Here is a 25,668-nt window from a genome sequence, read left to right as displayed (position 1 = left end):
ATTGATCTTTGACAAGGGTGCCAGGAATACACAATGGGGAAAGGATAGTCCCTTCAACAAATGGTGAAAAGTGGATATCCTTGTGCAAAAAAGTGAAACTGGACCCTTATCTTATGCCATTCACAAAACTCAATTCAAAATGGATTGGGCTTCCCCAGTGGTGCAGTGGTTAAGAGTCCGCCTGATGATGCAGGGGACACAGGTTCGTGCCCTGGTCCGGGAAGATCCCACATGCCGCAGAGTGGCTGGGCCCGTGAGCCATGGCCGCTGGGCCTGCGCATCCGGAGCCTGTGCTCCGCAACGGGAGAGGCCACAACAGTGAGAGGCCCACGTACCACAAAAACAAAACAAAATGGATTAAAGACTTAAAAATAAGACCTGAAACTCTAAAACTCCTAGATGAAAACACAGGGGAAAAGCCTCTTGACATTGGTATTGGCAATGATTTATTGGATATAACCTCCAAAACATAGGTAACGAAAGCAAAAACAGAGAAGTGGGACTACGTCAAACTAAAAAGCTTTAGCATAGCAAAAGAAAAAATTAACAGAGTAAAAAGGCAACTTATAGAATGGGAGAAAATACAGTTGACTCTTTAACAACACCAGTTTGAACTGCACAGGTTCACTTAATGCAGATTTTTTTTTCACTAAATACATACTATAGTACTACAAGACCTGTGGTTGGATGAATCTGTAGATGTGAAACCATGGATATGGAGGGCTGAATATAAAGTTATACATGGATTTTTGACTGCTCGAAGGGTCAGTGCCCCTAAGCCCTGTGTTATTCAAGCGTCAACTGTATTTGCAAACCACATATCTGATAAGAGGTTAATATCCAAAACATATAGGAAACACCTACAACTCAATGGCATAAAAATAAAAGCTGATTAAAAAATGGGCAAAGTATTTGAATAGACACTTCTTCACAGAAGATATATGAATGGCCGACAGGTATATGAAAAGGTGTTCAACATCACTAATCATCAGGGAAATGCAAATCAAAACCACAATGAGATATCATCTCACACCTGTAAGGATGGCTATTATCAAAAAGATAAGAGATAACAAGCGTTGGTGAGGATCTGGAAAAATGGAATCTTTGTACACTTTGGGTGGGAATGTAAAATAGTATGACTGCTATGGAAAACAGTATGAAGGTTCCACAAAAGATTAAAAATAGAAATACCATATGATAAAGCAATCCCACTTTTGAGTATTTATCCAAAAGAATTGAAATCACAAATATCAAAGCCAAGAGTATAATGGTTGTTGCCAGGGGAAAGGGGAAAATGGGGAGTTACTATTCAATGGTTATAAAGTTTCAATAATATGAGATGACTTAAGTTCCAAAGATCTGCTGTACAACATTATGCCTATAGTTAACAATACTGTATTGTACACTTAAAAGTTTGTTAAGAGGGTAGATCTCATGTTGTATTCTTACCACAATTTAAAAAAAAAGAAAGAAAAATAGGGAATGAGATATCCATAGGGGGCTTTGAAATGTTCAGACACATTCCTGGGACTCTAGAAGGTAAGGTACACGTGCAGGGCTATGCATATGCCAAGGAAAGTAAGGGCCTGAGAAGTCACTAGTCTCTCACTTATGACTGATCTTGAGGCTCTGCATAAGCAGGAAGTGAAGTTGAAGACCAAGTTGCAAACTGGCCGCCTGAGCACTGAAGGAGTGACCCAATACACACACACACACACACACAGATACACACAGACACACACACACAGACGCAGACACACACAGCGCCTTGGTAAAGGCTGGTAGAGTTCTTGATTCAAGACATTTAAGAAAAACTCTCCAATCATTAGTGGGCCACTATGCTAACTGGACAGACTTCAGTGGCTTTACATGACAAAGAATTCAAAATTGACAGAATTGGTCCAGGAACATCACTAAACAAACAAATAGCAACAACAACAAACACTGGGTGGGGAGGGGTTGACTGATTTTCAGAGTTGTCACATAATATCATTTTAAATGTCTAATTTTCAACAAAAAAAATTATAAGACTGTAATGGACTGAATATTTGTGTCCCCCCAAAATTCGTATCTTGAATCCCTACACCTCAGTGTGATGATAAAAGGAGATGGGGATGTCTGAGTAGTAATTAGGATTAGATGAGGTCCTGAGAGTGAAACCCTCAGGAATGGGATTAGTGCCTTTATAAGAGTCATCAGAGCTTGGTTCCTCTCTCTGCTCTCTACCATGTGAGGATCCAACAAGAATTCAGCAGTCTGCAACCCAGAAGAGGGCTCTCATCGGAACCTGTTCATGCTGGAACCCTGATCTTAGATTTCCAGCCTCTAGAACTGTGAGAAATAAATATCTGTTGTTTATAAGTCACCCAGTTTATGGTACTTTGTTATAGCAGCCTGAGATGACTAAGACAAAGACACTGAGAAAAACAAAACGAAACCCCCCAAAACCAAGAAAGTATGGTCCATACACAGGAAAAAAGAAAGAGCTGATAGAAACTCCCCTGAGGAAGCACATTGGGCTTCTCAGGAAAAATCTTTAAATCAGTTATCATAAGTTATTCAAACAGTTATAGGAAATCATTTTATAAAGAATATTTCAGAATATCTTACCAAACAGAGAATAAAAATAAAGATAGAAGTTATAATAAAGAATCAAATAGAAATTTTCGAGTTGAACGGTACTATAACTGAAATGAAAAATACCCTAAAGGGGCTCAACAGGAGATCTGAGTTGACAGAAGAAAGAATCATCAAACCTGAAGATATGTCAACTACCTCAACTGACGAAGATTACTAAATTTGAGGAGCAGAAAGAAAAAAGAATGAAGAAAAAATAATAGCGCCTTGGGGACCTATGGGAGACCAGCAAGCATACCAACACATGCATAATGGAATCTCAGAAGAAGAAGAAGGGGTAAAAAGAATATTTGAAGAGTTAATGGCTGAAAGCTTCCCCAAATTGATGAAAAACATTAATCCATACATCATAGAACCTCAACAGACTCCAAGTAGGATAAACACGAAGATACCTACGTGGAGTATGTCCAAAGAGACACTAAGACAAGTAGTCAAACTGTCAAAAGCAAAAGATGAAAAACGGATCTTGAAAGCAGTGAGAAAAAAGAGGTTCACCATGGACAAGGGGTCCTGAGATTATTAGTTGACTTCTCAATAGAAATTACAAGGGGCCAAAAGGCAGTGAGATGACATATTTTATCTGCTAAAAGAAAAAGACTGCCAACCAAAAATTCAATGTCCAGCAAAAAACTATAGTTTAAAACTAAAGGAGAAATTAAAACATCCCAAGATAAACATAAACTGACAGAGTTCACCAGTAGAAGATCTGCCCTATGAGAAAAACTATAGGGAGTCCTTCAGACGGAAATAAATGGACACTAAACAGTAACTCAAATTCACACAAAGACACTAGTAAATTTGACTACATAGGTAAACATTAAAGACACTATAAACATTTTTGTCCTTGTAACTCTTGTTCCATCTGACTTAAAAGATAACTGTGTAAAGCAATAACTATAAAACTCTGTTGGTGGGCTTAAAATCTAGAAAGATGTCATTTGTATGACAATAATAATACAAAGGAAGAAGGAGAGAACAGAGCTAAAAAGGAACAAAGTTTTTTAATATTATTGAAATTAAGTTGGCACTTTAATACAAATTTGTTTAAGCTAAGGTGTTAATTATAATTCCCAGGGCAATTACTAAAAGAGTAACAGAAAGTAACAGAAGCAACAAGTTAATTAAAATGACATACTGTAAAAACTTATTTAACATGAAGGAATAAACTGAATAATAGAGGAACAAAAGATACAAGACATACGGAAAATAAATCGCAAAATGGCAGATGTAAATCCTACCTTAACAACAGACTCCACTTAAATGCATTAAATATAAATTAACACTCTACATAATTGGAAGAATGGATTAAAAAATGATTTAAAAAAGAAAACATGATCTAACTATTTGCTGTCTACAGGAGACACACTTTTTTTTGGTTTGTTTTGTTTTAAAAAAAAAAGGTTGAAAGTAAAAGGATGGAAAAAGATATTCCATGCAAAAAAGAATCAAAGTAGAACAGGGTACAAGAAATTTGAGTCTCCCTTTTTTCCTTGGTAAGTCTAGCTAAAGGACTGTGAATTCTGTTGATCTTTCCACAGAACCAACTTATGGTTTTCTTGATTTTCTCTATTTTTTAATTCTTTTTTTCATTTATTTTTGCTCTAATCTTTATTATTTCCTTCCTTAAGCTTGATGTGGGTTTAGTTTGCTCTTCTTTTTGTAGTTTTGTTTTCATTAAACTTTATTTTTTTAGAGAAGCTGTAGGTTCACAGCAAAATTGAGGGGAAGTTACAGGGATTTCCCACATGCTCCCCTGCCCCCACACATGCTCAGCCTCCCTCATTATCAGTATCTCTCACCTGAGTGGGACATTTGTTATAAATGATGAACCTACACTGACACATCATAATCACCCCAAGTCTATAGTTTACATTACCATTTACTCTTGGTATTGTATATTCTGTGGGTTTGGACAAAGATTTGTAGTTTCTTAAGGTGGAAGTTTTGATTATAAATTTGAGACTTTTCTCCTTTATTAATATGGGCATTTACAGCTTTAGGTAGCCCCTTAAGTACTGCTTCTCCTGCATTCCTTAAGTTTTGTTATTTTTTTTTCATTCATCTCAAAGTATTTTCTAATGTCCCTTTTAACTTCTTTTTGATCCCTTGGTTATTCAGTAGAGTGTTGTCTAATTTCCACATATTTGTAAATTTCCTAAACGTCCTTCTATTATTGATTTCTAATTTCATTCCACTGTAAATAGAAGTGGTGAGAGTAGACATCTTTGTCTTATTCCTGGTATTGGAAGGAAGATTTCAGTCTTTCACCATTAACTATCATGTTAATTATTAACACAAATATATGGTCAACTGACTTCTGACAAAAATGTAAAGGCAAGTAAATGAAGAAAGAATACTCTCTTCAACAATTGGTACTGGAATAATTGGACATTCATAAGTAAAAAAGTGAACTTTAACATAAACCTCACACCTTATGTAAAAAGTAAGTCAAAGTGGATCATAGATCTAAATGTAAAATATACAACCATAAAACTGTTAGAAGAAAATAAAGGAATAGGGCTTCCCTGGTGGTGCTGTGGTTAAGAATCTGCCTGCCAATGCAGGGGACACGGGTTCAAGCCCTGGTCCAGGAAGATCCCACATGCTGCAGAGCAACTAAGCCCGTGTACCACAACTACTGAGCCCATGCTCTAGAGCCCGTGAGCCACAACTACCACGTGCTGCAACTACTGAAGCCTGCATGCCTAGAGCCCGTGCTCTGCAACAAGAGAAGCCACCACAATGAGAAGCCCGCGCACTGCAACGAAGAGTAGCCACTGCTCGCTGCAACTAGAGAAAGCCCATGTGCAGCAACGAAGACCCAATGCAGCCAAAAATTTAAAATAAAAATAAAAAATAAGGTTTAAAAAAAAGAGAAAGTAAAGGAATAAATCCTTTTTCATAATCTGGTATTAGACAGAGTTCTTAGACGTAAAAAAAGCACAATCCATGAAAGAAAAAATGCGTAAACTGGACTGTATCAAAATTTAAAATATTTGCATTAATGCAAAAAAATTTGTACACTGAAAACTACAATATGTTGCTGAAAGAAATTAAAGATACAAATAAATGAAATAAATGCAAAGACATTCCATGTTCATGGATTGAAGACTTAATATTATTAAGATGTCAGTACTGCCCAAAGTGATCTACAAATTCAAAGCAATCCTATCAAAATACCAATGACGTTTTTTGCAGAAATAGAAAAATCCAGGAATTCCCTGGTGGTCCAGTGGTTAAGACTTAGTGCTTTCACTGCCATGGGCCTGGGTTGGATCCTTGGTTGGGGAACTAAGATCCCACAAGCTGCCCGGCATGGCCGGAAAAAAAAAAGAAAAAAGAAAAAGAAAAATCCATCCTAAAATTCATATGGAATCTCAAGGGACCCAAAGAGTTAAAACAATCTTGAAAAAGAAGAGCAAAGTTGGAGGTCTTACACTTCCTGATTTCAAAGCTTACTACAAATCTACAGTAGTTAAAACAGTGTGGTACTGGCATAAAGACAGACATACATACCAATGGAATAGAATGGAGAGCCTAGAAATACACTCTTTCATTTATAGTCAAATGATTTTCAGAGAGTATGCTAGGACCATTCAATGGGGAAAGGCAGTCGTTTCAACAAGTAGTACTGGAAAAACTGGATATCAAACATGCAAAAATGAATTTGGACCCTTTATATCATAAACAAAGTTAACTCAAAATGGATCAAAGACCTAAACATAAGAGCTAAAACTATAAAACTCTCTGAAGATAATATAGGAAAAAAGGTTTATGACATTAGATTTGACAGTGATTTATTGGATATAACACCAGAAGCACAGGGAACAAAAAAAAAACTGACAAATTGGACTTCATCAAAAATAAAAACTTTTGTGCATCAAAGGACACTATCAACAGACTAAGAAGGCAACCCACAGAATCGGAGAAAATATTTGCAAATCATATATCTGATAAGGGAGTAATATCCAGAATATATAAAGAACTGCAACTCAACAACAAATAAACAACTCATCTAAAAAATGGGCAAAAGACACCCTTGTATATTGCTGGTATGAATTTAAAATGGTATAGCCTCTATAAACAGTATGGTGGTTCCTCAAAGGATTAAACATAGAATTACCATATGATCCAGCAATTTCACTTCTGTGTATATATTCAAAAGAATTGAAGGTAGGGACTGGAACAGATAGTTGTATATCCAGGTTCACAGCAACATTATTCACAATAGCCAAAAGGTAGAAGCAACACAAGGGTCTATTGACAGATGAATGGATAAACAAAATGTGGTAGATACATACAATGAAATAGTATTTAGCCTTACAAAGGAAGGAAATTCTGATACATGCTACAACATAGATGACCTTGAAGACATTATGCTAAGTGAAATAAGCCAGACACAAAAAGACACTGTTATGATTCCACTTACATGAGGTACCTAGAGGATTCAAATTCATAGAGACAGAAAGCAGAATGGGGGTTGGCAGGAGATGAGGGAAAGGGAGAATGGGGAGTTAGTGTTTAATGGGTAAAAAGTTTCCATTTGGGAAGATGAAAAAGTTCTGGAGATGGATGGTTACAATTGTTGCAGAACAATGTGAATATACTTAATACACTTAAAAAATAGTTAAAATGGTCAGTTTTATGTTAGGTATATTTTACCACAATAAAAGAAAGTTTGCTCTGCAAAAGACACTGTTAAGAGAATGAAAAGGCAAGCTACACACTGGGATAAAATATTTGCAAATCATATATCCAACAGAGAATTGTGTTTAGAATACATAAACAACTCTCAAGAGTCATCAGGAAAAAATTAACAACTCAGTTAAAAAACAGCAAAAGATTTGAACTGACACTTTAGCAACAGGATATAAGGATGGCAAATAAGCATATGAAAAGATGTTCAACATCATTAGCCATTAAGGAAATGCAAATTAAAACTACAATGAGATAAGACTTCACAGCTATTAGAATAACTAAAATAAATACCAACAATACCAAATGCTGACAAAGATGTAGAGCAACTGGAACTCTCATACATTGCTGGTGAAAATGCAAAATGGTTCAGCCACTCTGGAAAATGGTTTGGCAGTTTCTTATAAAGTTAAACAAACACTTACCATATGACCCAGTAATCCCACTCCTAGATATTTACCTTAGAGAAATAAAAATTTTATGTTCACACAAAAGCCTGTACAAGAGTATTCATATCAGTATTATTCATAATCACCACAACCTGGAAACAGCCCAAATGCACTTGAATGGGTGAATGGATAGACAAACTCTGGAACATTCATACAATGGAATGCTACTCGGCAAAATGAATGATACACACAACAACTTGGATGAATCTCAAAGGCACTATGCTGAGTGAAAGAAGTCACTCTCAAAAGATTATATATTGTATGATTCCATTCATATGACGTTCTCTAAAAGACAAAATCACAGTGATGGAGAATAGATCAGTGATTGCCAGGGATTATGGGTGGAGTTGGGAGTGACTATCAATGGATACTATGAGGAAGTTTGAGGGCCATAGAGCTGTTCTCTATCCTGATTGTGGTGGTGGTTACATGAATCTATGTGATTTACACGATTTACAATTCACAGAATTGTACACATAGCCCCCCCCCCCAAATAAACAGGCAATTTTATTTTAAGTTCATTTCAAAAGTAAAATATTAGCTATTATATCATCATCAATAGTTATACGTTACTGATTAATAAAAGTATTCAGAATTAGTTACAAAATAGGATCTAAAATTCATTAAGGTCATTTTATGTCTGGTATAATAACTTAAAGGTATAGAGAAAAATATCAACAACACTAAATGTAAAAGCTTTATTACAACTTCTACTAACTCCTCTCTTTAATATTCTGTATCAGGATAATATGCTCCCTGTGGATCATGTCCTATAAACATTGTCATATACTGAATATGGAATTAAATAAGAACTCAACTTAGAAGTCTGGGACCCTAGGTTACATTCCTAAATCTAACACTGTAAGAAAACTCTCGACTTGCCTTTTGTGCCTAATTTTATCTTCCTCTTCATTGAGGTCATGTACTTGTCTGCACTTGTCTTTTTGTGGTATGCTGTGAAGGTGTAAAGCAAGGAGTTTCAAAGATAGGAAACAGAACAGATTCATATACCACCCACCCACCCCAAATACCAGGTACTGCTTTAAGTGATTCACATGTATTACCTCTCTTAATTCTCCTAACAACCCTAAAACATAGCTACTATTAATATTCTCATTAATATTCTCATGAAGAAAATGAAGCATAGAGCAGTAACTTGCCAACATCTTATAGCTAGTAAGCGGGGGGAGCCAGGATGTTCCCAGCAGTCTGCCTCCAGAGCCCATGTTCTTAATCAGTATGCTATAAATGTCTCTCCACCAAAGGCTGTTTGTTCATTCTTTCTTTCCTTCCTTCACCACTGCTCTTCCATGTCTATGGTCTCTCTGTCTCTAACAAATCATTCATTCATTCTGTTGGCTTTACCTATGGTCTAAGCATAGATGAGCCCCAATTCTATGGATCTAGTTGTGCCCTCTCCCCTGAGCTTCACTGCTGCATTTCCAACAGCCTCGTCGATATCTGCATTTGATGATCCTGCGGTCTCACAAATTTAACATGTTTAAAATCAAACTCATCATCTTTCCTCAAAATTTCCCCATAAAGGCTTCCTTAATTTTGCCGACTGTTAAATTACACAGCGTTGAAGCACCTGGGCTATCTTTGACACATTTCTCTCCACTGACCTTCATTCTCAGTCAACAAGTTTTACCAATTCTTCTTTTGTAATGTCTCTTATAATCATACCTACTTCTCTTTCCAATTCCATTGCCATCATCCTAGTCAGCTCTTCCTGCTGAAATGACTGTAATGCCTCCTAAATTGTTCTGCTTCCAGTTCTCCCTTTCGTGCATCCTACTTACTGGCCACTAGATTAATCACTTTCAAATACTGCTTTTATCATGTTACCCCTGGCTCAAAGACCTTTAACCATATCCAAAATGACTAACTGAATAACGAACTCTGTATAGGTCTATACTACCTGCCAAATAAAGTTCAAAAATTTTAGCTTCCTTTCTAACCTTGTCTCTCATGACAACTCCAAACATGCCATAGTGCTTGCGACAACTGCTGCTAGTGAAATGCCTTTCCCTCTCCTGAAGACTTGGTGGTATTATAAGAACATTTAAATTTTACCTCCTCTGAGAGGCCATGTTCAGTAATGCCAGTCAATGCACAGTGGCCTTTCCCTCCTCTGAACTCCTACAGCCCTTAACAACTGTATCTAGCATTGTTACTAAATGTTATGTTTCTCTCTCCAACCAGCAATTGGCACAAAGTCAGGAACCATTTCTTAAACTTCTGCATACCTTCCACGGTGCCTAGCAAAACTTACCTGTTAAACCCATTCTTTCTGGTTAAGACACACACCATTTATCTATATATTTTGTGCTAGTTTATAGTTCTACCTAAAGACCCTTCACAATCTAGCCTCACCTACCTTTCCAGCGTCATCTCCTGTCAGTCTTCACTGTGTCCTATACTTCCTGCCACACTGAACTTTTCACTGTTCCCTAGACACACCAGGTTCTTTCACAATCCTATTCCTACTCACCCACTATCTGTAATGCCCTCTCCCCACTATTTACCTGACAAGTGCCTGTTGATCAGTCAAGACTTGGTACAAATGTCAACTCCTGACTCCCCCAGTTAGACTTAGATGTTCTATCCCTGTGTCCCCTCAGCATTTTATTCACGTCTCTACAATAGCAATTTTCATGTTGTACTGCAACTAACTAGGTACATATTTGTCTTTCTCAAGGGACTATACATTCCTCAAGAGTAGCAATAGTTCATCTTTCCCCTACTCCCTTCACTAACTCTTCATAGTTAGTGCCCTGATGTTAAATCTTCCTGTCAGTGAAAGAACATATCAAGTCAGTGGCGATCACATACCTTGGTAATAAAGAGCCTTGAGGAAGGAGTGACGATCAGCTCCCTGAAATAAAGAATTTTCTATTTCCATTTCTCGCCGGGTCAGCTGTTTGCTCTTTGCAAATCTCTGTGGCAGGCAAAGGATGCGCTGACGCTCTGAGATTCTTTCCTCAATATCTTGAAGACGGTTCTGTATCGCTTCAGGGGTTGCCCTAAGTCTCGCCCTCTGAAATAAGAGAAATGAGATGGCATATATCACAGAGGACACACCCTAAAAGTGACAATCTGATGCCTTAAACAAGAAAGAAAATGATCAGGGCCCAGAAATGGTCATTTACAGACATGTTAGCTAAGAAGTCAAGGAGCAGGAATACCCTGCGCTCCAGTGGTTGGGACTCTGCACTTTCACTGCCGAGGGCACGGGTTCAACATCTGGTCAGGGAAATGAGATCTCACAAGCCACATGGCACAGCCAAAAATAAATAAATAAAATTAAAAAAATAAATAAAATCCCATTTGTTTAGGGGGGAAAAAGTCAAGAAGCAGGGGCTTCCCTGGTGGCGCAGTGATTGAGAGTCCACCTGCCGTGCAGGGGACACAGGTTTGTGCCCTGGTCTGGGAAGATCCCACATGCCACGGAGCGGCTGGGCCCATGAGCCATGGCCGCTGAGCCTGCACGTCTGGAGCCTGTGCTCCGCAACGGGAGAGGTCACAACAGTGAGAGGCCCGCGTACTGCAAAAAAAAAAAAAAAAGTCAAGGAGCAGCTTCTCTTTTACCAAGGTCCCTATCCTAAAAACCAAAGAAGATTCAGACACAAAGCTCAGTGTTGTGAGAACTAAAAATGAAAAGGTTCTCAGTACCAAAATGAAAAGATCTTACTTTTTGTTCTCCAGAAAAAATTTGCCCCACTCACCTTTTCACCTGAAACATGGCTCTTCCAAATCAAGATTTCTGTCTCACTAAGCCCTAGTTCCCTGAGAGAAGCAGTCTCCTGGTCCTTCTCATGCAGTGTCTGGAACTGGGACAAAGTCATAGTCCCAGCTGCTTCCTTCCCAAAGGGCTTGTACATAGTACCAGGAGCAAAGCTCTCTTTCTTAGATACACATCTGCAAAACAAGCAGGAAGAGAGTAAGGACATCTTCAGGTTACCACAATTCACAGAAATGGGGCTCGCCATTAAGAGGCACAATGAAACTCAGTGGCAATTTCTCTCTCACATACTATTTCTAGGCTGAAGCACCACTGTAGTGATATGGAACTCCACCAATAATCCAGGACTAATGACTGAATCAAATATTTATTTATTGGGTACCTACTACGCATCAGAGACTGTGCCAGGTACTGAGGATTAAACAGTAAAAAAGATAAAAACAGTTTCTGCTTTTGTGGAAGAACTGTAGAAGAGAGGCAAGTAAACAGGCAATGATAATACTGGATTATAAGTGCTATGTATGTTAAAGGAAGATACAGGAAAGGTACTTAGCCCAGACGGAGTGGGATATGGGAGGTTTCCTAGAGGAAGAGACACAGAAGTAAAACCCTGCCTAATAAGTAGAAGTTTGCCAAGGAAAGCGGGCTGGGAGAGGAGTGTTACATCCAGACTTCAAGAGGCGTCTGTCACCTGGAGGTGAGGGTCTATGATCGTCTGTTTGCAAAACCAATACCTACTCCTCAATGGAGACACTGGTATCAAGTTGATGCTGAAGGAGGCTTTTCAGCTGCCTCTCCCCTTCTGTCTCCAGCTCCTCCAGGACATGCTCATCACTCTTCACACAGCTATTTACCCTGGAATAGATACAAGAATATATGTGGAAAGCAGAAGAGACAGTTAATCTCAAAATATATTCTTTATCTATATTATCTACCATTAGTGATCCCATTTGTTCAAAGACACTTCTCTATTTGTTGTCCTTTATCATTCATTCCACAAACATTAACTAAATACCTGTTTACACACAATGAATGCACTGTGCTAGGTACTGATGGAGTCAAAGATATTCAAGACAGAGTCTTTATCATCAAAAAACTTGCAATTTATTTAGGGGAAGGTAACAGATACGTATGTGTTGAGTGCATGTGCGGGGCAGAGGGGAAGGGGGGGAGGGAGGGGGGGAGAGAGAGAGAGAGAGAGAGAGAGGGAGGGAGGGAGGGAGAGAGAGGGAGAGGGAAAAGGACAGGGAGAGAGAGAGGGACAGAGGGAGAGAGAGAGGAAGAAAGATTTTATATCTTTTATATCTTCTTTATGAAGCATATGCCAAATCAGTAGTTCACAGAAGAAAGATAATTGGGAGGCAAGGTAGTAAATGAAGACTTGGGAAAGGTAATTCTTACACTGGCATTTGAAGGATTGAGTATGATGAAGGAAAGAACAGGGAGAACGAGTATGAAGAGACAGAAATACGTTCTGGGGGATAATAAGAAGTTCAATTTAGCTGGCATTCATGTATGGGAGCCTCGGGAGATCATGTCGGAAGGGTAATTAGACTCAGACTGTGAATGGCCTTAAATACACCAACTAAGAGGTCTGGACCTTAATGTACACGTAGTAGAAAGCAATTTATTAGGTAGTTAAGTGACATGGTACAAGCGATGGTTTAGGAAAATGAATGTGGTTATAATAAGCCTATGGAATAGTATGGAATAGTAAGAAAGAAACCAGAAGAACTAGTTAGGAAACTATAATTTATCAAGCATAAGGTGATGGAAGTACAAACTGGAGTGGTAATAGAAACTGAAAGGAAGGGTTAGATGAGAAAGGCCTTTTGAAGGTTGGGGTAAGGGAGAAGTGAAAGATAACCCTGAATTTCAAGCTGTGCAACTGAGAGATGGGACCAATGAACTAAAGAGGAAGTTCCAGATGGACTAAATGGTTTGGGAAAGGGAAGTCATTATTGTGTTAGCCGTGTTGAGTCAACTACCTATTACAATTGAAATACCAACATGAAGTATCAGGAATGCTCCAAAGACATATGGAGTCTGAGGTGACAATGTGATACTGGCTAAAAGGAAAGTGATAGCAGAACTGTTGCATAGATAAGAGTCTGAGGCTGCATATGGAAATCTTTAGTCATCTGTGTTGTCAGGATCTGGAGCTGTGAGAGAGGAGAAGATTACCAAAGAAGGGAGTATAGAAACAAAGATCAAGGGGGTCATAACATTTTACAGCTTAAGCACTACTGTGTAGAAATCTAGGTAATGCTAATATGAGCTAACTAACCCTAAATAATTAAAAACTCTGAGTGTAAAGAAATAGCAGGACCATTTAAGTGTGCAACAAATGATTATAAAAGACAAAAACAAAGTGAGTTAATTCCATGAGGAAAATAAATATTAAATACCTTTCTTAAAAAATAGCCCTTTACTACTGGGGTTATGATGAGACGTAAAAGATGTATCTCCCATAATTATAAGCAAGATTCCCATGCTTTAGACAGACTTATACCAACTTTGGGAAATTCTAAAGTATCCATAGGCCCAGGGTTTTCAAAAATTCATTTTCAGTATCTTAATCGTTACTTATTGTTTAGAATTCTGAAAGTTCCTGCTAAGTTTAAAGTGGCTTTGAAATGAATAAACCATAGCTAAATACATCAGTACACATGAATTTCAAAAAGAAATGTGGAGTGAAAAAAAGCAAGTCACAGAAAAAATTCATGTAATATGTGTCTGCGTAGAGTTGAAAATTGGATAACACTAGCAACACTTTGTTTAGATATAAATTCGTATGTGATAAAACTATTTAAAAAGAAAAAAGCAAAGGAATGATTAACGCAAAATGCTGGCTAGTGATCCCCTCAGGGAGGGAAGAGAAGCACTCAGGGAAGGGCACACAAGGGACTTCTGATACTGGTAATGTTCTATGAATACTGTATCGATGATACTGCTGTTATCAAATGATACAGCATCCATGCTACTGATACTGGTAATGTTCTGTTTCTAAAGCTTGTAGTGAGTACGAGTCTATTATTATTCCTTAACCTGTATATATACATTATTTTGCATGTATGAAAGATATCATAAACATTTTTTAAAAGTCATTTTGAGACAAGGAAAATCAGAAACTTTTTTGAAAAAGAGGCAGAAACTTGACAGTGCAGGAGAGCATTATACCAGTAAGAATTTAAATGCACCGCTCTATTCCAGAGTGATTATTCTACTTGCAGAATGAATACAAAACTAATTTAATGAGGATCCTTTAAAAAGGCTTTGTGTACTGTCAATAATTGTAAGCTCAGGCTTTCAACAAAGACCAGCCACGTTAAAGCTGCCATTTCCTGCAGAACCAGTAGGGGGAACCGCTCGCAGCGGTGCCTTTCTTTTCTTACAGTACGTGGAACCGGTTTGGCACCCTGCTTCTAAATTTGTAACAACAAAGTATCACTTGCTTACTTTAAGACCTGAAAATACTACATGGTCTCTGAGCCCGAGAAAGTCCTCTTTAACACACAAACACTGCGAATAAACGCGCCCACCCTGGGCCCCTTTCTGAGAATGGGGTGGAGGTAGGGCGGGACAGGGAGGAGCTGGCCCGCGTTTCTCCGGCGCAGGCCGGTTTCATCAAGCGGCCAAGACCCTTTTACCTGGGTAGGTCCGTCTGAAATAGGAAGGAGTCACGGCATCCGTCCCGGGGCCGGCGCCGTTGCCTAGGTGCCTGTGCCGGGAGGACATGCCTACGGGGACCGGCAGCAGCGGCGGCCCTTCCTGAACTTCGCCCTACAGGCCTGTCCAGCCCGTCTCCCCTTTTCCCTCCTCCTTTGTCTTCCCGCTCACACGAAACCGCGTCCCCAGAACGTGACATAACCCCAAACCCAAAGTAACAAAAGCCACTTGAAGAGTTAAAAGATAGAACAGACCTCCCTTCGCCGTCTGCTCTCAGACAAGCCCTTACCTCTTCATGTTTCCACAGGCCCCTAGCTCTAACTTGGGTAAATAGGCCGCGGACTTCGAGTCCCAGAACTCTGCGCGGCCGACTCTAAGGGGATTGTGGTGGAGCGCAGGGCTCTGGGAATTGTAGTCTCGCATAGCTAGGAACCCAGAGTACGTACTGAGCAACCGGTATATTGTGAATTGTTCAAGTATTTCTCTTGGATTTCTTGTATAGGTTAAAGGTAACATCCAAAATATCCAGCTCATAAGCCTAGGAGTCGCCTTTGACTTCTTGACTCTCTCATCCAGTATCACCAAATCCTGCCCCCTCTAATTTCCCTCGAATGTGTCCCTATCAACCCTGCTTCTGCTTTCAAGGACTTCTTATCCTGCATCCCACCTACCTGCTGTTTCCAGTCGAGCCTCTGGTTCATCCTCTGCAGTGTTACCAGAGTGATCAGACTCAAGTTTGACCACGTCACTAGCACAAATGGTTCTCCTCTGTCTCTAACAGAGGCTAAGACATTGTACTTCCTATCCTGAGAATCAGAAACCCACGTGTATTCAGGCCCATGAATGTTTTTATTGATAATTACAATGAATCAAGAGAGTGGTAGAACACAGTGGTTAAGAGAATGGGCTCCTAGTTCCCGGAAATGGAAATACAAATGTCCTTAAGTACATGAAAAGAAAGATGTTTAATCTCACAAGTGACATGTAAATTTCAAAGTACACTGACTATAAAATACCTGATGTGTACTCCTCAAAACTGTCAAGGTCATCAAAAACATGGAAAGTCTGAGCATCTGTCACAAAAGAATCAAAGGAGACATGATGACCAAATGTAATGTGGGATCCTGGGACAGAAAAGGGCCCTATGTAAAAAAATATGGAAATATCAATAAATTATGCACTTTAGTTAATAATCTATCTATCATTATCATTATCACATCTATCATTAGCTGTGACAAATATACCAGAGTTATTTAAGATGTTAACACTAAATAAAACTGAGTGGAGGAATACAGAACTCTGTACTATGCAACTTTTCTGTGAATCTAAAACTTCTCTTAAAAAATAAAGTTTATTTTCTAAAAGTACATTAAAATAACATTTTTCACCCACCAGATTAGTAAAGATCCACAAGTTTGAGAACACACTTGTTTTGTTGAGATTGAGGGGAAACAGGCATTCTCAGTACACTGCTGGTAGAAACATAAATTGGTACCTCTGTGGAAGGCAACTTGAGGATACAATTTAAATCATAAATGCACAATTTAAAGCAAGAATTCAACTTATCCTCAATACTATGTATCCTCAAGAAATTAATTTTATATGTACATATCTAATTATAGGCTATACAATTTTATAAACTATATATATTATAAAATTTTGTATATATATAAAATTAGTCATGCAACCTTGTTTATAATAACAAAATATTGGAAACAACTTAAATATCCATGAATGTTATACATCCATTCAATGGAAAACTATGCAGCAGTACCAAAGATGACAAAGTTCTCTATGGACTGCTACTGAACAATCTCTAAAATATATTCAGTGCAAAAGCAAGGTACAGCACGATGTGTATAGTATTCTTCCATTTTAGTTTTTAAAAAAGAAGGAATATATGTATGTGTTTGCTTGTATAGGCAATAAAATACCTCTGGGAAAACATAAGACAGTGATAAGTAAATGATTCCGGGTTAAGGGAACTGGATGGTGAGGGATAAAACTTTTCCCTTTATCTTCTTGAATTTTGAACCACATGATTATATTACCTAGTCAATATATTTTTTAATTAAAGAGAACCCTTCTTATATCACAAAGAGCCAAAGAAGAAAAGGATCATGGGTTTGGGGGGGGGTCACACTGCTTGGATTCTCAGTTCCCACAGTTATTGACAATATAACATAGTAGGCAACCTGGACTTGAACTTTTGTTTGGCAAGTTACAAGACTATGTAAGTTTCATTAAGATTCTTTAACCGGTCTAGGCCAGTTTCCTCATCTGTAAAATGGGAATAATTCTTCAGAATAGGGTGACTATAAAGTACTATACAAAAGAATGTTTTTTGTTTTTTGTGCGGTACGCGGGCCTCTCGCTGCTGTGGCCTCTCCCGTTGCGGAGCATGGGCTCCGGACGTGCAGGCTCAGCGGCCATGGCTTACGGGCCCAGCCTCTCCGCGGCATGTGGGATCCTCCCGGACCAGGGCACGAACCCATGTCCCCTGCATCGGCAGGCGGACTCTCAACCACTGCGCCACCAGGGAAGCCCAAAAGAATGGTTTTAAAATCACTTGCAGCGTGGTCATCTATGAGCAAATATTCCAAGTTTATCCAGTAGGTTCAGACTTATTCAAACTGTCTGTATTGCCACACTCAAGTTAGAGGATAAGACCAAACAGCAGCTACTGGAAGACATCATACTTCCTATCCTGAGAATTTCTAACAGATGAGAATGTCATGGAAAGTACTAGAGTTACCCAAGACCTAGCATATGCAAATGACTGTGCTCTTGAAGCACCCAGGTGAATGAATGCAGCTCTAACATGCACCATTTTGTGGTTTTGGCACAGAACAGGGATGGAATCTAAGCAAAAACAAAGTGTGGGTCATAACATAACCTGCATTAAGTAAATCCTATATGGTGGTGGGCTGAATTCTGCTGCTTAACCAAACTGTCCAATTGACACATTGATCAACAAGGAAATGGAAGAATACACCGAAGTTGCTAGTGTGTCTGTCCCCTGGGAAGGTGGCAAAGGGTGGAACAGATTACTACACTGACCACCACACCAGACTTGTATACAGCTTCCTATAAAACATACATTCTATTGGTACTGAAGTGATACACACTACATTACAAATCCACTAGGTGGGATGAGTGGAGAATGAATGGCTAAAAAGACATACATGGAGTGGAATTACAACTACAAAGCAAGGTCATAAGGAAGTACTCTATGTACCTGTGTATAACTGTAGCCAGTCCGAGTGGTAGGTACCAAGGGACAAATATTCAGAAAATTGCGCTAGAAGGAAAACCAGGCTATTTCTAGCTCTGCCAAATTTATTACCTGTGGAATAACAGCTATTCCATTTCCCCACAGCATCCTCTCCCCACTTCAAAAGGATATCAGACAGTATATTAAAAGCTTTGAGATTTCTAGATGTTATTCATGGGCACAGAGATCTTAGCACGAGGTAATTTCACAATTTCGCCCCCAGAATTTATGATAAACTGAAAAATATGCCTCATGTGTCTTTCTGACAATTTAACAAGGTTAGTTTAATTAAGCCAGAAGTTCCTCCTTAACATAGACATATTTTCAGGCTTTGTCCTTTTTAGGTGCTTTGTTCACAGCACACTTCTGATGAATACATTATGAAGCAATTATAATTTCCAGATATGAAAGAAGATGCTAAAACCAAAAATCTTCTCCTGAAGAGGGATAGCATCACTCATCTAATATTAAGAGTAAACAACTGTGCATGTCTTTCAAATCCTCCAAATGAGATAGCATAAATGCTGTCTTTTTCAGAGGACAAAAAAAGTAGATAAGCACTGGGAAAGTGTCAGCATGACAAATTTAAGAATTCTCCTTCAGCTAATATCTTAGTTGGTCTTTAACAATGGCTGTGGGGGAGAGGGGTCTCAAGATTCCAGTACCTAACATAAATGTAGCCTTAAAATTACTTGCAAGAATAGGTTATTTCTGATCTTTTAATTAATATCTGTTCAACAATGCCATGTCTTTTAGACACATGTTAGAACTAGAGTCAGAAGGAACCTTAAAAACGATTTAGTCCAAGGCTCCAAACAGTACACTGAGATCTACCAGTAAACCCACAGGATTACTGCATTGACCTGGAAGTCACTTGCCATTCACATGCCTCTTTTTTTTTTTTAGCCTTTTTTTTAAACATCTTTATTGGAGTATAATTGCTTTACAATGGCGTGTTAGTTTCTGCTTTATAACAAAGTGAATCAGTTATACATATACATATGTCCCCATATCTCTTCCCTCTTGCATCTCTCTCCCTCCCACCCTCCCTATCCCACCCCTCTAGGTGGTCACAAAGCACCGAGCTGATCTCCCTGTGCTATGCGGCTGCTTCCCACTAGCTATCTATTTTATGTTTGGTAGTGTATATATGTCCATGCCGCTCTCTCACTTTGTCCCAGTTTACCCTTCCCCCTCCCCATATCTTCAAGTCCATTCTCTAGTAGGTCTGCGTCTTTATTCCCATCCTGCCCCTAGGTTCTTCATAACCATTTTTTTTTTTTAGATTCCATATATATGTGTTAGCATACGGTATTTGTTGTTCTCTTTTTGACTTACTTTACTCTGTATCACATGCCTCTTTTATGTCCTGGAAAAAAAATATTAGAACTCCCAATGCAAAGTCAATAGGAGTACTGTAGCCTCCTCTTTCTTTATTTTACTGAGGAAGTTTACAGTAAGCAAGTACTGGTAGTGAAAAGACATAAAGGAATCAAAAAACTTGTGAGAAATGAAAACTAGTTTCTTCCAGTTGGGAAAATCTTCATATGGTCCAACTCTTTCATGTTATAGACAAAAGATAATGCTCCAAATGAAATTATCTGTGCAGTTAATTAAGCAGGGACAAGAATAAATCCAGTATTTCCTTCTATATACTATGTTCTCTTTACTGAATGTGGAACTTAACGTATTCACAGACTACAAGAGTTGAATTGCCAAAAACAATAGGGGAAATGTCTTTATCTAGGATAATAATATTGTATTCAAACATTAAAGATTACTCAAGATAATACTCAAAAGCTGTTTACCTACAGAAATCATCCATAAAATTAAATGGTCTCTGTAATTTTGAGAGGTAATGAAAACTTACCTGATTAGAAGCTGCTACTTTGAGAAGTGTGGGTAGGAAAGAAAGAGGCCATGTAAGTTCTGATATTTGGTTTACTCATAAGGTGATGTAAATCACTAATACTCATTTCAAAAATATATTCTTTCCATAATATGTACCCTTCAGGATGTTCATGTTCAGTCACTACAACAGAAATTCAGCTCAGGAATTACAGGCAATTAAGCTTTAGTCACTCAAAAACTTTTAAGTAGTTTATTTTAGTGTTATACTTTTATTTTTCAGAGCTTTGCCTTTATTTATGACTTAGGTAAAACATGAAACACAAGAAATCAGACTGTTTCCAAGCTAAGAACAATGCTTTTTCTTGAAAAACAGATAAACAAATACACAAAACCCACAACTATAAATCATATGCTAAAACCAAGTAAAACACCAGATTATCTGGACATCAAAAATAAACCAATTGCCTGAACCATACCCTTTTTTAAATAACCTAAATCAAGTCCCAAATCCATCCTAACTCTTCCTCCCTTCTCTGAATTTCTATAGCATACTTTCTGTACTTCATAACACACTTCCTTGTATTGTCTATACTGTTTTTTTATACAGACAGGCATTAAGTACATCTCAAAGTAGACAGTAAGTTCTTTTGACGAGAGAAACTTTACAGTAGCTAACACTATACGTTGAATGTTAACAGGCACCCAGTCAAGACTGGTTGGCATCTATTTTTTGGCAAACATTTCTTTATGATCTGGCTGGAGTGAAAAGGACAATGCGTGCTGCCGGTAAGATATGGAATCTAGCAGAGTAAGCCATGAATTGCACACACAGAGTCAACATCAAATAGGCTGCTGTCTAGACAGAAGAGCTGATATAGTTTTGAGTTGCTAATACTAAAAGCCAAACTACAGTATCATTGCCAACAGCACAATATTTAAGTGGGGGAAAAATACATGCAGCCTTTATTGCCACCAAAGATTAAATATTAACTGTAAATACTACTCTAACAAACACCATCAAAATTTGTAGGTAATGTATAATCCAAAAACAGCATGCTGAAGATAGGGTCATTCAATCAAAAGCAATCCTGACATTGCATTCCTGCTCCCTGTAATGACGATGCTCGAAAACTTCTATCTCTTCTACATTCCTTTGCAGCATGCCTATAAGGGGAAAAGGCACACATCATTACTCAGAGGACAAAATATCCCAGGAACATAACTTACATTCTCCCTTCAACCTATGATTGACAAAACTTTACATGTCAATTTTTTTTTTTCCATGCCATGCGCCTTGCAGGATCTTAGTTCCCCGACCAGGGATTGAACCCGTGCCCCCTGCAGTGGAAGTGCGGAGTCTTAACCACTGGATAGCCAGGGGAGTCCCATACATGTCAATTTTAATAGCTTTAAGTATTAGAAAATACAGAGGAAGAGAAAAACATGCCTCTGTCTGGTTGGAAACCATTGCACAAGACTGTTCTTGATTGGCTCTCCCTAGCTTTCAGGGAAGTAACAGTCTACCTGACATTTGTATTTTGTTGAAGAGAAGTGTTAACTGCTTTTTACTCATTACAGCCTAAAGGTGTCATACAGGATAGTCATGAAATTGAATGTGTGGATTTTGGTAGGTCTTTGCTGCCTATAAGCAAAGTAGTACACTGAATATTTTCACATTTCAGTTCCTTTCTAATGATTTATTTAACTTGGTGGTCCTTAATTTGCTCAGGGGCAGAACAACACAAAATACCATTAGTTTCACCATATAGAACAGTAACTTTCTGCAGTAAAAATAAGCTGTTGAAGTAAGTGTGATAATCTGAGTTTTTCTGTTAATGTGCACAAATAAATTTGGTCATTTGTTTTAGTATTCATTAATGCTCACTGGTTGATAAGCGATAACTGGTGCCAAAAATTTACGGAAAACTTCACAAGAGAAAAACTAAAAAATGTGGAACAATATACTTTAATTTTCTTCAGCCAATTGGAAAAGAACCAATGTTTTGCAGTTTTTGAAGTATAATACCTCATTCTATCTTATGACATATAGGCATTCCGTAAGATCACACCTTTTAAGAACAAGTGATTTAAATGATGGTTGTCTACTGAAAGGCTAGGAGAACAGTCTGGGAAAACACAACTCCTTTCTGTTGTAATAACTAACTGCAGGGACCAATTTTTTACCCCTGAATAACATTTTTCAATGTGACAGAAACACAAATGAGCACTACAACAAACCATTAACTTGAGGCCAAAAGTGTCAACATAAGCACAAACTACTTAATTTGCTGATTGATACATATTAAATGCAAAAGAGTACTTTTATAAACATTTTTAAAAATCAATGAAATGTCGAAAAACACAAGTCAGCATTATTAAGAGAGGCTTACCATAAATATTTTGTCATGGTTTCAAATTGAATTCTCAAGACTATCTCTGTATTAACATACTTTACATTTTTCAGGAGTTTCATTCCTTAAGGGCAGAAACTGCACCTAGGCACTTAACTGCCCAGAGTTCTGGTCCCATGATATGCGTCAGTGATTGTCCCTGCAGGCCTATTAAATTATACATCATACTAGAAGTAAAATGCTAGTAATAGTCAAAATTTGATGGGAACTATGCCATATACATTTGACATTATTAAAAAAGTAATTGTACTGAACAATATGAAAGTGAAATTAATAAAACAACTCCATTCACAGTAGCATAAAAAAGAATTAAAACACTCAGGAATAAACTTAGCAAATGAACTATAAGACTTGTACACTGGAAACTATAAATCATTGCTAAGAGAAACTTAAGAAGATCTAAAAAAATGAAGAGATATTCCATGTTCATGGATTGAAAGACTCAATACTGTTAAGATGTCAATTCTCCACAAATTGATCTACAAATTCAGTGCAATGCCTATGAAAATTCCAGAAGGCTACTTTTGTAGATATAGACAAGCTTTAAAATTTACATGGAAAGACAAAGGACCCAGAATAGCCAAAGCAATCTGAAAAAGAATAATAAATTGCAGGAATTACACCACCCAATTTTAAAACACACTACAAAGCTACAGTAATCAAGACAGCATGGTATTAGCATAGGATAGCCATAGAGATCAATGGAACAGAAATGAAGTCCACAAATAAAACTTTATATTTATGGTCAATTCATTTTTAACAAAGGTGCCAAGACAATACAATGGGAGGAAGCATAGTCTTTTTCAGCCAATAATACAGGGACAACTGCATATCTACATGTAACTGAAGTTGACCCCCTACCACTAACTATGAACAAAAATCAACTCAAACCTCTGTAATAACCTATATGGGAAAGAATCTGAAAAAGAATAGATATATGCATATGTATAACTAAATCACTTTGCTGTACACCTGAAACTAACACAACATTGTAAATAAAGTATACTCCAATATAAAATAACAATTAAAAAAAATCTCTCAAACACTTAAAAATCCTCAAGAAAATTCTAGCAAACCAAATCCAATAACATATAAAAGGAACTAGAAACCAGGACCAAGTAGAATTTATTCCATAAATGTAAGGTTGAATCAATGTTTAAAAATGTGTCAATGTAATCCACCATATCAACAAGTTAAAGAAGAAAAGTCATATGATTATATCAATTGATGTAGAGAAAGCATTTGACAAAATCCAGTACTCATTAATAATAAAAGTTAATGATAAAAAAAGTCAGGAAAAGAGTGGAATTACCTCAATTTGATAAAAAGCATCTACAAAAAAACCTATACCTAAAATCATACTTCCAGTGAAAGACTAAACTCAGAAGCAAGGCAAAGATGTTTGTTCTCACCACTCTTATTCAACATGGTTCTGAAGTTCTAACCAGTGTAATGTGAGAAAAAGACATAAATAGCATACAGATGGGGAAGGAAAAAACAAAATTGTCCCTTTTTGCAGATGATGTAACTACTTATGTAGAAAATCCCAAGGAATCAAAAACAAAACAAAACCCCAAAATACGAAACTCCTAGAAGTGAGTTCAGCAGGCATACAAGATCAACATATAAAATTGTGTTTTTATGTACTAAAAATGAACATGTGGAAACTAGAATTTAAAACGCAATATCATTTACAATCACTACAAATAAAATGAAATACTTAGGTATAAGTCTGACAAAACCAAAACATATACATGATGTGGGTGCTGAAAATTACAAAATGCTGATGAAAGAACTCAAAGAAGACCTAAATAAATATTGAGACATACTATGTTCATGGATGAGAAGAATCAACACAGTAAAGATGTCAATTTTCCCCCAAATTGATCTATAAATTTAATGTAATTCCTATCAAATCCCAGCAAATTTTCATGGAAATGCAAAGAAATTAAAATAGCTAAAACAACCTTGATGGAGAAAAATAAAGTGGGAGAAATTACTCTCCAAGATATTAAGGCTTACTATACAGCTACATTGATTAAGAAAGTGTGGTATTGGTGGAGCGAAAGAAATATAGATCTACGGAATAGAGATCCCAGAAAACAATTTGATATCCATAGAGGAAAAAAAAAGCTTCATCTAAACCTCACATCTTATACAAAAATTAACTCAAAATGGATCACAGCCTTAAATATAAAATATAAAACAATAAAACTTGTAGGAAAAAACAGAGGAGAAAATTGGGGGTATATAGGACTACACAAAAAGTTCTTAGACTTCACACCAAAAGCATGATCCATAAAAGGAAAAATGGATAAACTGGACTTAATTTTAAAAACTTTTGTCCTGTGAACAACTCTGTTAAGAAGAGACAAGGTACAGAGTAGGAGAAAATATATGCAAACCACATAGCTAGCAAAGGACTAGTATCTAGAATATATAATGAACTCTCAAAACAACAGTAAAAAAAATCTAATTAGAAAATGGACAAAAGGCAAGAACTGACATTTCATCAAAGAGGATATACTCATGACAAATAAGCACATGAAAAGATGTTCCACATCATTAGCCATTAGGAAAATGCAAATTAAAACTTCAGTGATCTCACTACACATCTAGCAGAATGGTTAAAATGAAAAAAAAAAGTAAAAATACTAAATGTTGAGGATGCAGACAAATTAGATTACTCATACATTGCTGGTGGGTATGTAAAATGGTACAGTCTCTCTGGAAAACAGTGTAACCGTTTTTAAAATAAAACTAAAGACGCAACTACCATATGACCTAGGAATTGCACTCTTGGGCATCTATCCAAGAGAAATGAAAACTTATGTTCACACAAGACTCTGTACATAAACATTCATAGAAGCTTTACTCATAAGTAGCCAAAAGCTGGAAACATCTAAGATGTACTACAACAGGTAAATGTGTAAACAG

General features: G+C 37.4%; 2 protein-coding genes across 4 annotated transcripts in view; both read right to left on the bottom strand.

Annotated features, from left to right (window-relative positions):
- RBM41 (RNA binding motif protein 41) overlaps positions 1 to 15,526 on the bottom strand; it is a 70,375-nt gene extending 54,849 nt beyond the window's left edge. The window contains exons 1-6 of one of the 3 annotated variants that reach the window (XM_060292646.1): positions 15,177 to 15,394; positions 12,265 to 12,381; positions 11,510 to 11,702; positions 10,617 to 10,821; positions 8,664 to 8,735; positions 7,758 to 7,792 (exon numbers count right to left, since the gene is read on the bottom strand). In XM_060292646.1, the coding sequence (XP_060148629.1) occupies positions 7,758 to 7,792; positions 8,664 to 8,735; positions 10,617 to 10,821; positions 11,510 to 11,702; positions 12,265 to 12,381; positions 15,177 to 15,394 (840 nt within the window). Of the gene's footprint in view, positions 1 to 7,757; positions 7,793 to 8,663; positions 8,736 to 10,616; positions 10,822 to 11,509; positions 11,703 to 12,264; positions 12,382 to 15,176; positions 15,395 to 15,484 lie in introns of those variants that run through there. The other 2 variants (XM_030835813.2, XM_030835816.2) reach the window with 2 other exon arrangements.
- Positions 15,527 to 20,564: 5,038 nt separating this feature from the next.
- NUP62CL (nucleoporin 62 C-terminal like) overlaps positions 20,565 to 25,668 on the bottom strand; it is a 68,863-nt gene continuing 63,759 nt past the window's right edge. Inside the window, exon 11 of the mRNA XM_060292010.1 lies at positions 20,565 to 21,484. Within this exon, the coding sequence (XP_060147993.1) occupies positions 21,393 to 21,484 (92 nt within the window). The 3' untranslated portion in view covers positions 20,565 to 21,392. The remainder of the gene's footprint in view (positions 21,485 to 25,668) is intronic.

The sequence above is a fragment of the Globicephala melas genome, chromosome X (assembly GCF_963455315.2).
Source record: "Globicephala melas chromosome X, mGloMel1.2, whole genome shotgun sequence".
NCBI classification, from domain to species: domain Eukaryota; kingdom Metazoa; phylum Chordata; class Mammalia; order Artiodactyla; family Delphinidae; genus Globicephala; species Globicephala melas.
This window is presented reverse-complemented; position numbering and strand designations above follow the sequence as displayed.